Below are 12,979 nucleotides of genomic sequence, written 5' to 3'. Positions count from 1 at the left end.
ATCTGGATAGCATGATATGTCCCATGCACGCCTGCGCACCATAGTTACGTGATGGTCGTTTGTTCGGTTACTGTGCGGTTGCGATGATTGTATAAATGCTACGCACATGTGTAATAAATCCAGCTGAATTAAGTTATCCTCTCTCTCCTGTTGATTTTTTTTTTCATCCCTTGTCTTTTTGCGCGGTTTCAAAATGCATTTTACTACCAGTCACCAACTAGCGCGCCTCTCTCTATTATAGGTGAGTTTATGCTCACTGTCTCCTATCATGCCTACCAACTGGCACCAGACTTGCCAGAAAAAAATGTTGCAAGTTCAGTTGGAACACTAGATGCAATTAATTTCTAGGGCAATGTTGTTTTTCGAATGATCCCCTTTGCCCCTTATTGCTTACATGTTTTTCGTGCGCATGTCAGATTCTTTGAGAAGAGTCTTATTCGTCGAATTTAGACGTGCTTGGAATTGTTATCTGCTTGGCTGTTGTTTGTAACATTAGCAAGTAATATTGCCCACTGTGTCTAGCCCTTGAGCTGAAGCTTTTTTTAAATAAATAAATAACTATGCACCCATAAAGTACAGCAAGCGCTACAATGTGCATCGAATTTACGCAGGAGATTGATCAGACGAATGCATTAAATTCCGAGGGATCTAGAAAACAAAGAGCCATGACATTGTGTTGAAATTAAGCAAGCATTAGAAGTATAAGACTGAGGTTCGGCGGGAAGCTAGTAATGGTGCTTGTGACAACACCCAAGTAGCTTTTCTATTGCACGTAGTAATCGAATGCGAACAGTTTTCTACGTTTCCCTTTTGCCGTGAACTGAGCATGGCCACTCCGTAAGGGAAGGAATAAAGGAGGGAATGAGACAAGAAAGGAAGACATGCTGCAGTGGAGGTCTCTGGAATAAATTCGACCACTTGGGTATCTTTACCGTGCACTGATTTCGCACAGTAAGAGGCGCCCATATGTAGCGCGATGCCAGTACGTTTTAAAGATCATCAGGTGTTCTAAATTATTCCGGAGCCCTCACTACGGCACCTCTTTCGTCCTTCACTCACTTTTTCCTTCATCCCGTTCCTTACGGCGCGGTTAATGTGTCCACCGAGATGTGAGACTGCGCTATTTCCTTTCCAGAAAAACGAATTTTCATTCTTTTTTACGCGTAGTACTCAGGCTGCCTCCAAGATGAATGGGTAGCTCTTTTTCTCTCAGTATCTGAAGTCTGGCTGTATTCGAAGCTTCTAATGGCTCTTTCGTTCAAGCATTAATACGCAAAAATTTATCTCGAAGTAGACTAATCCCAAGCGAGACGTAGTGTGCTGTAATAAAGCTTAGCTCGCGTGATACAAAACACATCTAGAATTTTTGTATACAGAACTGTTCGCCTTGCGCATCCTTTCATGCCTGTTATAAACAAAATCTCGTTGGCTACTCTTCACCTGCGCTTAAATGTTGTCATGCGCCATCTTCCTTGCAACGCGTCCTTGCGTATCAGATTTTCAGATAGCGGTACGTACACACAACAATGTGCCTTGAAGGCTATCCACCTATTTTGCCAAATTACGCTCTTCGTTTCTGAATAATGGTCCTTACGCACAATTTACGCTCACAGTTACGTCCTGCTAGGCTTTGCGTATCATGTCCATTATACAACGCATTGCAGGCCACAAGAGTACACTAATCTAGAAATTTAAACATATGCATCATTATAACATCTCAGTCTCTGTGTTTCACAGCTTATCTCGGACACGCACGTCCCTATTTTCTCTCGTTTGTTTCCAGCAACGAGCTTGCAGAGAGTACAAGGTGGTGTTATCCGGGAAACGACGATGAGAAGGCACTTCTTCACCTGGCTTCAACGACGGCACGCCTTTTCAACTGTACGGAAAACGACAAGGAGGTTTCTTTAAAGCAGCAAAGAGGTCAGTGGAAAAGTTTACATCGTATTTCCTCTACTATCTTCGTCTTTTTGTCAGTCGCTCTCTTCCTATTCGTGCGATGGGGTGAATTCAAATCTGTGAAATCAGTTAGCCAAGCAGTTTTTCTTGAGAAAATCCTATGATCATTAAGTTTCGACGGTTAAAAGAAAACTTTAGAGAGTGCAATGAGGGAAGCATCATGCGTATCGTTATGGTAGATGAAAATTCTGATATTTTCTTGTGCATTTGGAATGGGAGACAGCAAAGAGAAGCATTTTCTACGTGCACTAGCAGTTTTAGAAAAAGAACGTTTAGGTCAGTTCATATTATCGGTAAACAAAGAAGTAAAGCTGTATGTAATCACCACTACGGAAGTTTGATAAAACGCATTGTTGGGCTAGTTGGTGCATTGCATTAAGAAATTAAAGTAGCCACAATCGCGCAAAGGAAAAGTGAGAAACGAAAGACAGGAAACAGGATGGACTAGCAACTGCTTATTCGAAAGTTGGCTGCTAAATATGTACAGGGCACTCTGTCACATGACAGAGAGACAGAGTAGATTGAGAGCCTAGATTGGGACTCTCCCGCACCACTAATATATCACAGTCGCTATCACATCAACCTTTTTGAAATTTTGCGATGGCCGCAACACCGTCTATCGTACAATTGATCTCACAGTTACCGCTGCCTACTTCTAGTACAAAAACGTATTTGCAAAAACACTGCCAGATACCCATTGCAAAAACAGTCATACGCAACAAAACAAAAGAGCAAAATCTGGAACGCTTTTAGCGCATAAGTAGCAAACAATGAAACACAACATGCAGAACGGGATTTTTAATTCTTCATATTTGAACAGCGGAATAAAACAACGGGATACAACTAAGAATGGACACCACCAGCGCTTGTGGTGTCCATTCTTCGTTGTGTCCCCTAGTTTTATTGCGCTGTTCAAATATCAATCAGTAGAAACTCGCCCAGTTCGCAGCCTTATTGAATTTTAATTCTTAGAACGCATACACTCCCTATCAAGGTGTGGTGATTATAGAAAAGATTCTATGAAGGCGATTTGCTTTCTCGGAACGGCACCAGAACAATCAAAACAGCAGGCTTCTCCTTTCTTTGCAATCAAAAAGGTCTCTAGAACCCCACAATGTATCTGTGCTACATAGGAAAACAATGAAACCGGCCAGGTGCCGCCTGCAGGGTTGGCATAGGTTGGTCTTTTGGGCCGGCTGCTGAAGGGTTGTCGGCACGTTCATCGTTATAAGATCGCGCATCTCGTCTGAAATTGCTGCATCAGAACATCCTCTGCAGGCGATATTTTCACAAAAATAAAGGGGCGTATGCCAGCATAATCAAAACAGATAAGGTATGCCTTTTGGGATAGTGTTTTGATGAAAAAGCAGCAGAAGAACGGCGCAGCAACGAGACGGTAAGGACAGCTCCATGCAATTATTGATCATTATAAAAATTCTTGGTTTAGATCACTGTGGCAATTTTTACGTTCATAGGCAGGAAAACGATCATTTTGCAAAAAAAAAAAACTGGTTTAAAAATCTAACATTTATTTCTACCCACCACTCGCTTCACACTTGTGTCTTCACTGGTAAAAAAAATACGGGGATCTTCGTTTCGAAGTGAATCGCTGTGCAGGCTAGCCTCAAAGCTACACCCCAAAATGAAGCCGCAAAGACTTCATCGCCGTTAGCTTCTTAAACAGGCCGGTGGTGGCTGTAATTCGTTCTTCGCTTTTCAAGCTTACATTGGCTTTGTTTTTGTAGCGATGATCACCCGACGTAGGACGACATCAATTTTATCTCTATATCGCTTAAAAGGCTGAACAGAGTAGGATGTCATTTAACGAAACTTCTTAAAAATTAAGCAAGAAATAAGTGGAGTAGGTGTTAATCTGCCGTGGCTGCAATGAGCCCATTTGAAAACAAGCCTCCTTTTAGGACAGGTACATGCCTATGATATCACTTTTTTAGACCACAAAGCGTTAAAATCCTTCTACGTTCGGCGGACACAAGCGGCCTAAATGTGGGCGTTCTTGAACTGCTGTCTAAGCGCAAGAAAAGCATGATTTTTGGTTTGTAAATGTTATTACAGCCCAGTAGCGCTACATATCTTGGAGACATGTAGAGTCACATACGACCAGTCCATCGGTGTCAATATAGAGATGTACATCCGACCTTACTAGAAGAAAGTAAGAAATAAAGCGCTAAGAAACTCAACTTATAACAATCTGGGGCCACCATAATCAGCCTAACTTGCCCAATGCAAGACTAAAGTCTCTCCATAACTCTCAACTTAACCCTTTCCTACAGTGTCTGCGGCTGCCCTATCCCTGCAAGCTCTTTGTCACAGGTCTGACCGCCGCCTTCGTCAGTTGCTCCGCAGCCATTGCGGACTGAATGCCGAGTGTTAATTGGTGCAGTTCTGTAGGGCATTAGGGCCAAGATGTACACCACGGAGGCCTAATCCTGTTCTGGTAAGGGAGTGCGTTGGTCGTTCTAGTGACCGCGATCAGGCCGCGCCCCAGGCCTGGAGAATTATTTTTCTTTGAGCGGGGTGGTGGGTGTTTGTGGTACACAAATGCAAAATATTCCTGAAAATAAGTGAGCAGGAGCCTATTAAGATAGCTCTAAATTCCGCTGCTAGCTTCAAATAAGCAGAGAGGAAGTTATGAAAAGGTGAAACTAAGGCGTACGCATTGAGAGGGAAGAAGGGCAATATCATTAGCAATCTGAGCACCATTGTAATGTTGAGAACTTTAAGTTTTTGCTTTGTGGATGAAAAAAATTATCACAGTAAGTACAGCGGCAGTAGAACCGAAGAACTGAACATTCCCGTAAGGAGGGAGAAGTAGGGAATGTGCTAAGCGGAAATGTGAACATCAGCATCAAATAAGTGGAGATATCGCAAGGACGGCAGAGTTGTGCAAGAAATGCTTGCTTCCACATGGGCGTGATCAACCATGACAGTGTGTTTACAGGAAGTGTAGGAGTACGCCGAAATTGCATTCATCCTTACGAAAGCAGACGTTCAAGGCCCGAAAAATTATTGCAACTACTTTATATTGCGGTGCTCACAATATAATAGCTAATATAATTAGACGATCGTTATATTTAAACCAACCAAAAGAACAGGCGGGTTTTTGAAAAAGGTGCTGAAAAGTATACCACACTCACACTACCACTTGACTGTAGAGAAATGTGCACAGTGTAAACAGTGTATACATAACGGCATCATAGGTTACGGAAAACTATTTCAGTCGCACTAAACATTAGTCGCCTTGCAGGCACTGCGTAATCAGGATATCGAAGTGGCATCTTTATTCAGTAACTTATTCTTTCATTCATTCATTCAGTAATGGTCCAGCCTTCCATGAGGCTAAGGCAGGAGGAGATAAAAACGCCCGAAAATGCTAATATAGATGCCCGAATATAACGAAGAGACTGCACAGCGACCATAGTCTTCTACCGCAGAAGGGATAAGGTAGGAATCAGGAAACATTATGGGCTAGGAAACTGCATTTCACTTCGGTTGTTTAACGTTGCTTATAGAGGTGGTAAGAGAAATGGGTTAAGAAACACATGTTTATTTAGTTAGAATGGCGGAGGGTTCACCCGAGCGAATAAGTGGTTTGTGGTGAGCAATTAGGCACCGCCAAATGAGAAGCAGACAAGAACGAGGGTTATAATGAGCCACCAACAGGGAAACGAATGTGTGCAAGCACTTCAGGAGCGCAAAATAATTACATACTCGAGTCGAAACCCGTTTTTCGAAAGAAGCGAACGAGCGCCCGCATCGCATGGAAAGCTTTCCACATCTCCAAGAGCTGAGTACCCCGAGAATGGCCTGCTCTCGAAGCACACTACGCTCGACGCCCCACTTCTGCGAGCATACACATAGCACAGCGCAATTACATAACAGTAATTGAAAAACCCCTCAGTTATCTGTTAATTGCTGATGTCATCGCCCTGGTAAGTAAGCCAAGGTGGTAACTGCAGCTGACGACTAGCAGCCCTAACCCACAAGGCCACCGTTTAGGGTAAAGGATGCAAATGAAGAAAACCGAAGTAATTTTAAAAGCTGTTCGAAGGGAGCAACAGTTTAGCGACGAGCAGCTAGGCACTGCAAGTGGCATGGGGACACATACCTGGCTTGCAGTAAACATGAGCTCGGCCCATAAAATTCAATAGCTACGAAAATTCGGAGTGCATTTCGAATGGTATTGCAGCGGGTAGACGAACAAAGTCGACAGCACAAAGACGAGGTACAACTGGGGACGGCGACTCAGCAGAAAGAGAAAGGTCAAACTGGACAACACTGGTGGCGCAGTTGATGAGGGCTGAATGCTCAGACAGGAAGTCGAGGCCAAGAATGACGTCATGAGGGCACTGGTCCAGAACAGAGAATAGAACGGATGTATGGCGGCCGGATATAGTCACACGGGCTGTGCATAGTCCAACCACAGGAGGCGTGCCGCCGTCGGCAACGCGGAGAACGGCTGTGGGTGCAGGGGTCAGTACCTTTCTGAGGCGGCGTCGTAGGGTGGAACTCATGACGGACACGTGCGCGCCCCTATCGATCAGGGCTCTCACAGGACCTCCATCGACATGAATAGCGAGCAAATTTTGGTGGGCGCAGAGGGCTAAGCGAGGATTTTGGGACTGGGGCTGTACTGCAGCATCACCTCCAGACACTGTAGTGTCTAGTTTTCCGCTTGCGAGCGTACGTAGGGGCCAGGAGAGGAGCGACGGCGTAGGGGCGAACGAGACTGCCTACACAGGGGGGACGGGGAGCGGCTGGGGCGGGAAAACTGGCCGTTGACTGTAGCACTCTGCTGGGCTGGAGGGGGCATGAAGTGGCGGGGCTGGTCATCGTTGCGGTGAGAGCTTAGATGACTGCATGTGCTACGACGAGAACAATAATTGCGACAGTGACGGGAGATGTGGCCAATGCGGTGGCAGAGGAAACAAATGGGTCTGTCGTCGGGTGTCCGCCAGTGGTTAGGGTTACGGCGACGTGGAGCGAAGTAGGAAGGTCGTTCAGGAGCAATCGCAGTGATGTCGGGTGGGGATGAAGGACTTACGGGTTGGAGGCCAAGATGTGCAAGCTCTTGACGGACGACGGCTTGTACCGTAGAGATGGTGGGCAGGTGGTTGTCGCCATCACGTAGGTGCAGGGAGGCAGGGGACATGGCTTCGAGTTCGCGTTGAATGATGCGGGTCACATTTTATGGAGGCGCAGGAGTTTGCCGGTGCAGCAGGTCTTCACATGAGGAAGTCGCAGCCGTGTTGGGGAGGCGTGTGTACGGCTGACTAATACGTCTGCTTTTAGCTTCCTCGAAGCGGCGACATTCCTTAATAATGCCGTCGACTGTAGTTCAGTTCTTGCAGACGAGCAGGTTGAAGGCTTCGTCGGCGATCCCCTTCAACACGTGACCCACTTTGTCAGATTCGGGCATGTTATTGCCAACTTTGTGGCAGAGGGCCAACACGTCCTGAATGTAGGAAACATAGGATTCCGTAGACGTTTGAGCTCTGGACGCAAGCTCCCTCTTAGCGGCGAGTGTTCGGCCGAGCGGCCGTCCAAACAGCTCGCGCAGTTTCTGCTTGCAGACGTCCCAGCTGGTCAAATCATCTTCGTGAGTCTCGTACCAGACGCGGGCGGTGTCTTTTAGATAGAAGATGACATTCGCGAGCATAAGAGTCGGATCCCAGCGGTTGTACGTACTCACGCGTTCATACATGTTGATCCAGTCGTCCACGTCAACGTTGTCGGTGCCAGAAAATGTCCCAGGGTCACGAGGGGAAGAAAGAACGAGCGATGGCATTCCCTATTGTGATGTTTGCTGGGAGGCGTCTTGGGTCATGGTGAGCGAAGTCAGCTGGCGGCCGATGCGGAGCTCCGTCTTCGGTAGGCGTAGAGGAAAGCCGCACCTCCACCAAAGAAAGAATATATTACGGGCGGCACTCAGAACTCAGCCAGAGATGAGTTCTCGTCTTCTTTCTCGTCCACTCGTTCACTCGCTCAATGTCGTCGTCGTCGTCTACCCGCTGTGTCGTCTACCCGTATTATCATGTTATGGATAGCAGATACCGAGTTTGTTCAAAAACAGTAAATACAATATTTTATTATGCCATTAGGGGAGCAGCTTGGAGACTGAAGAACGGGCTTGGAATTAAATTGCGCTCAACAGAGGCAGCTGTGGGTAGGAATATGATTTTGGTAACGTTAAGAGACCTAAAAAAATAGCAGCGGGTTAACTCTTGTGTGGGAAAGCTTGTATTTTTTGCAAAAATGAAAATTTTTATCGCGCAAGGAGATAAAGTGCACATAAACCATGCTCTACAAGTTTAACAGTTTTAGTACGAATAGTGGACTGAAAACGAGTGCGACATATTTGTCCCATTCGCCCTCAATGGAGCCAAAGAAAGTCGGACGCATTTATCCCATTGACCTACATGGGTTTCCACACTCAGTTTCCACTAACGGCTTGTTGAACTCGTTCGCACTACTTTTGCCGTCGCGAAACACCAACGGCACATAAGCCTTTCTTGAGCATCCACAGGGTTGTGCTCTTTGATGACGAGCCGAGCTTCACCCGACTGGTAAACCATTTTTGCCCATCTTTTACTCTCCTTTTTATGACTGAAGGGCTTCTTGCTGCTGGTGGTTTTCTGAATGTTTGACCACTGTTGAGTTGGCATCCAATAACGAACTACATACAATGGTTGAAAATCACTGCTAAATATTCAGTGGTTAGGGTTAGGTAAATATCTATTTTCAGCATGATAAAAAGAGCGCTGTCCTCTCATTGCTTGTCATCTCAAATATTCAAAACTATTGCACGTCGTGATCTTGAGTTCCTCTCTATGTAGGAAAAAGGCATCACCGAGCATTTTGGTTTTGTTTCTTTCATGCCGCATTTAGCCGAAAACTTCCTGCGAGTCTGAAAAAAAAGAACGAAGTTTCAAGGTCTCGACTCGTTACCTCCTCTAGTGAACGCGGCTGAAATTTCAATGGAGGCGAAATTCTAGAGGCTCGTGTACTATGCGATGTCAGTGCACGGTAAAAGGTTGGGCTGAGGCTTAGCTAAAGTGTTAAGCCTAGATATCTCGAAGCGAAAACCTTCATGGCGATGCTCGTTGTTTAGCTTACGGTTTCATACATAGGGTTACAATTTGGGTATACCTTTCTAGCTTTCCTAAAACGTGTTGTCTTAGGTGTACAAAGCTTGTACAATCGTCTAAGATCCCGCAAATGCCATAGTCTTTCACAAACGTCACACACGTGGCCGAACGGGTTGTCCACAAAGTCTGTCGTAAAGACATTGGTCGCGCTGGCACTTTCACCGAGTTTCAACGTGTAGTCTGTGTAGCGGCGAGTCTTTACCTCTTCATCCATAGCGTCGTCGTCGTCGTCTTCACTCTGTTGGCTGCTAACACTGGTAGCAGACGCGGCTAAGAGCCGCTTTTGAGCGTCTTGTCATCGTCGTTTAGCGAGACGCTCCTCTCGTTGCCCTCGTGTTTCGGTTGCTCGTTTAGCTCTGGCCTCTTCATTCTTTCTTCGAAACCGCTCGACGTCTCCCGAAGTACAGTCTTTGCTCACCTAGCCACTCTCAACTGACGCAGCCAAACAGCGCAATTCAGTGTCCTTTTGCAGCCGTTTAGCAAGGGGTGCCTCTCGTGATTCTGGCGCTTCAGCCGCTTGTCCAGCCTTGCACTTTTCATATCTTCGCTGCTTTTGAGCCAACTCCCACGCTACCACTTCTGGGTCTTCTCCTCCTTCCATGGCGAAAAGTCAGACGACGGAGGCAGCGCGCGGCGGCGACGACGGCTGCGGCAGCAGCGGCCACCGGCGCTACCACCTTCACTACGGCGTCCCTCATAGCCTGAGTCGCTTTGGGACGTTAAACCCGCATAAACCAAACCAAACAAAGTATTGAATGCTTAAGATAAGTGGCAGCATAGCATAACTGGGACTCCTGCGCTCCAGTGCCTCTTATGAGTCATTCAGTAGGAAGAACAAACCGGGACCTGCGTCCTATTGTCCCAAAAAAGGTTTTGATTAACAAATGTGAAAGTCATGACAGAAATGTCGCTAAACTAAAGCATGCCTCTCTCCTTTGTGATACACGCTTCCATTATGTTCTCACTAATGTTATCAATGAGATGTTTAAGTCTGGTGACTTTCCAGATCAACTTAAAAACGGCAAAGTTATTCCTATACATAAACGAGGCGATGAATACAGTTTGGCTAATTATCCTCTGATAACTATTCTTTCATTTTTCAGTAAAGTAATCGAAAAGCTCGTTGTTAACCGTCTAATGAACTACCTTCTAAAATTCAGCCTTCCGATACTTCATAAATTTGGTTTTCGCCCCTAACTATTCCACTGAGTTCGCACTGATACCATTTACTGACAGAATTAAACACTTCATTGATAACGAACTTTGAGTGGCAGCTACATTAATTGATTTTACGAAGGCATATGATACAATCAATGATCCCATACTCCTTTCACAACTAGAAGTGCTGGGAATGTGTGGGCCCACTCTTAGTTTACTACGTAATAACCTCCCAACAGAACTCAGTTTGTACAAATATCGAATACTTTATCCCAACCAATTACAATTAATCAAGCAGTTCCGCAAGGATCTGTTTTAGGCCCCCTTCCGTTCTTAATTTACATTAATGATCTGCAAAAATGCCTGAAAAACACTGACTGTATTGTGTATGCAGATGACACTACCTTATTTTCTTCTAGCGATAACTTAAGTGACCGAACATCAATAATTATTGCCTACCTTATAAATGTAATGGAGTGGTGCCACAGCAGTCTTTTACATTTAAACCCAATTAAAACAAAGCTAATGATATTTCACTCAGAACACAAAGGAATTGTCAGCGTTCCAGATGTATACCTAAATAATCACATTATTCTCCCATCAAGTTCTGTAACATTTGTTGGTGTGACGCTTGATTCACATTTAAAAGTTAACCTTCACACTAAATCTATTAGCAAAAAGTTGCACTGGGTATGCGCATACTAATTAGGACGCGTTATTATTTCCAACAGCATATTCTTCGCTCACTTTATTAGGCATTCATTCATAGCCACCTCAATTACTGTTTATCATCGTGGGGTAACACGTACTTTACCCATTTTTCTTCTTTGTGTCATCTTCAAAACTAATCTGTTAGAATAATGACATTCAGGTCATACACCGCATCCAGTGCTCCCCATTTCCGCCGGCTCAATATCTTACCTCTCCTTTGTTCACTCCAACTGAAACTAGATTTATTAATTTATCGCGCCGTTCACAATAGCACTACTCTCCCTATATTTACAGCTTCCTGTTTGTGTAACGTTAATAATACTAGATTCGCTGAACAAAATAATCTTTTGCTTCCGAAAGTCAAAACTAATTATGGCAAACAGTCCGCTTTATTTTCAGCAATCACTGTCTAGAACTCGCTACCCGCAATCATCAAATCATTCCGCACCGAAGCACAATTCCATAAAAACTTGGAAAACTATGTACTGCATAATTGCCTTCAATTGCCACGCCAATGAAACATGTTAGTATTGTGTACGACTTCTATTGCCTGAGAGCTTTTTCTATGTTCCCTTTTTGTGTTTGCAAAATGTGTTTTTAAAATTTAGCATGCCTAAACTGTTAGTTCAGATCTCAGTTTCCATTGCAGCGGTTTTCCGCTGTGTAATTGCTATCTGTCATGTGTTTATCCTACTCCAAATATACAAATAATTACAGGAGGTCCCCTTGACAGTTTCCACTTTGGGACCTCCTTTTGTAATAATCAGTTTATGTACATCTTACCTATGCATCTTTTTTCAATAAAACCGTTTAACAGTAGGTCGTAGGTATGCTTTTACCCAGCAATCTGATCTCTTGAGATCGCTGCTGCCACAAGCAAAGCACCCAGTGCGGAGGCAAATGAGCGATAGCCTTGTTATTTGGTGCCCGGTTGTACTTGCGTGCGCGATTATTTTATTTATTTATTTACAGATACTGCAATGCGCAAGAAATTTGAGCATGTTGGGAATATGACACAGCACTAAAATAATCGTAGGCAACAAAAAAAAGTGCAGACTAAAGTACACTGCCAGGTCACTACAGAAAACGTCATTTTTCAACGCAATGCACTGCAAAAAAAAGGAAAAAAGTCAGATTTTTCGCCGTCAGCAGAGAATGGCGGGAGTGAACGGTCAGTCGTAGGTATGCTTTTACTGTCGCACATTCCGGTCTGTGCTGAATAGCCTTCTCCTCAAATCATTAAACATATCCAAAACATATCCACACGAAGCAACAAGACGCATGAAGCGCTTCCACAAAACCTACAGTCACTGTCTGTGCATTTCCGCCCTTCCACCCAGTGTACACTGTGCTCTAGAGGCCGGATGACCCCAGAATTTTCCGTTGTTCATGCTCTCGCTACCGTGAATTTACTATTACCGCAATTCCCGCTTCTCGCCAGACAGCATTTCGTCAAGCCCAAGGTTCTATTACAAAAATACTGAGGGATACAAAAAACTAACTCTACCATTGCCCCTGGCCGCATTCCAAAGTGAAGTTCGCAAGTATGATATTCTAACATTGCAGACACCGAAATCAAGAAGAAAACAACGAAAATAGTGGTGTTCAGAAAGATCGCGAAAGCATTCGCTGCACACTAAAAATACACGTTTGATATTAGTCCACTGGTGAAACCAGCCTCTTCTGTAATTTGTTTGGCTTTTAAGTCTTCAACATCCTGAGCCGATTAGGTGCCTGGCAGCAGTTTGTTCAGAAATGTTGTTACACAGGCGGCAAAGTTTCATGTAGTGCAAGTGGAACAGCTTGGGGCAGTACGCTGATCTGAAAACCTGAGGGACCTGATTCTAACACAGAATTTTCATCCACACAACTGATTGAAGTCACCTTTCGTTCCCTATTTTTTCTTTGGTTCCCTTCCCCCGCAAACTTATTTTTAACAGTCTATAAACTCTCCATTGAATTTCGTCTGTAAAGTCAATGCAATT

At 44.6% G+C, this 12,979-nt stretch overlaps 1 protein-coding gene across 2 annotated transcripts in view; it reads left to right on the top strand.

The window, feature by feature from the left end:
* The window catches only part of LOC144124489 (uncharacterized), a 1,136,493-nt gene that overhangs the window by 531,268 nt on the left and 592,246 nt on the right, over positions 1-12,979 (top strand). For both annotated transcript variants that reach the window (XM_077657186.1, XM_077657185.1), the window contains one exon: positions 1,784-1,923. In XM_077657186.1, the coding sequence (XP_077513312.1) occupies positions 1,784-1,923 (140 nt within the window). The remainder of the gene's footprint in view (positions 1-1,783; positions 1,924-12,979) is intronic.

This window comes from Amblyomma americanum, chromosome 3 (genome assembly GCF_052857255.1).
Source record: "Amblyomma americanum isolate KBUSLIRL-KWMA chromosome 3, ASM5285725v1, whole genome shotgun sequence".
In the NCBI taxonomy this organism is placed as follows: Eukaryota; Metazoa; Arthropoda; class Arachnida; order Ixodida; family Ixodidae; genus Amblyomma; species Amblyomma americanum.
The sequence above is the reverse complement of the archived record's forward strand: the minus strand, read 5'-3'. Positions and strand labels throughout refer to the sequence as shown.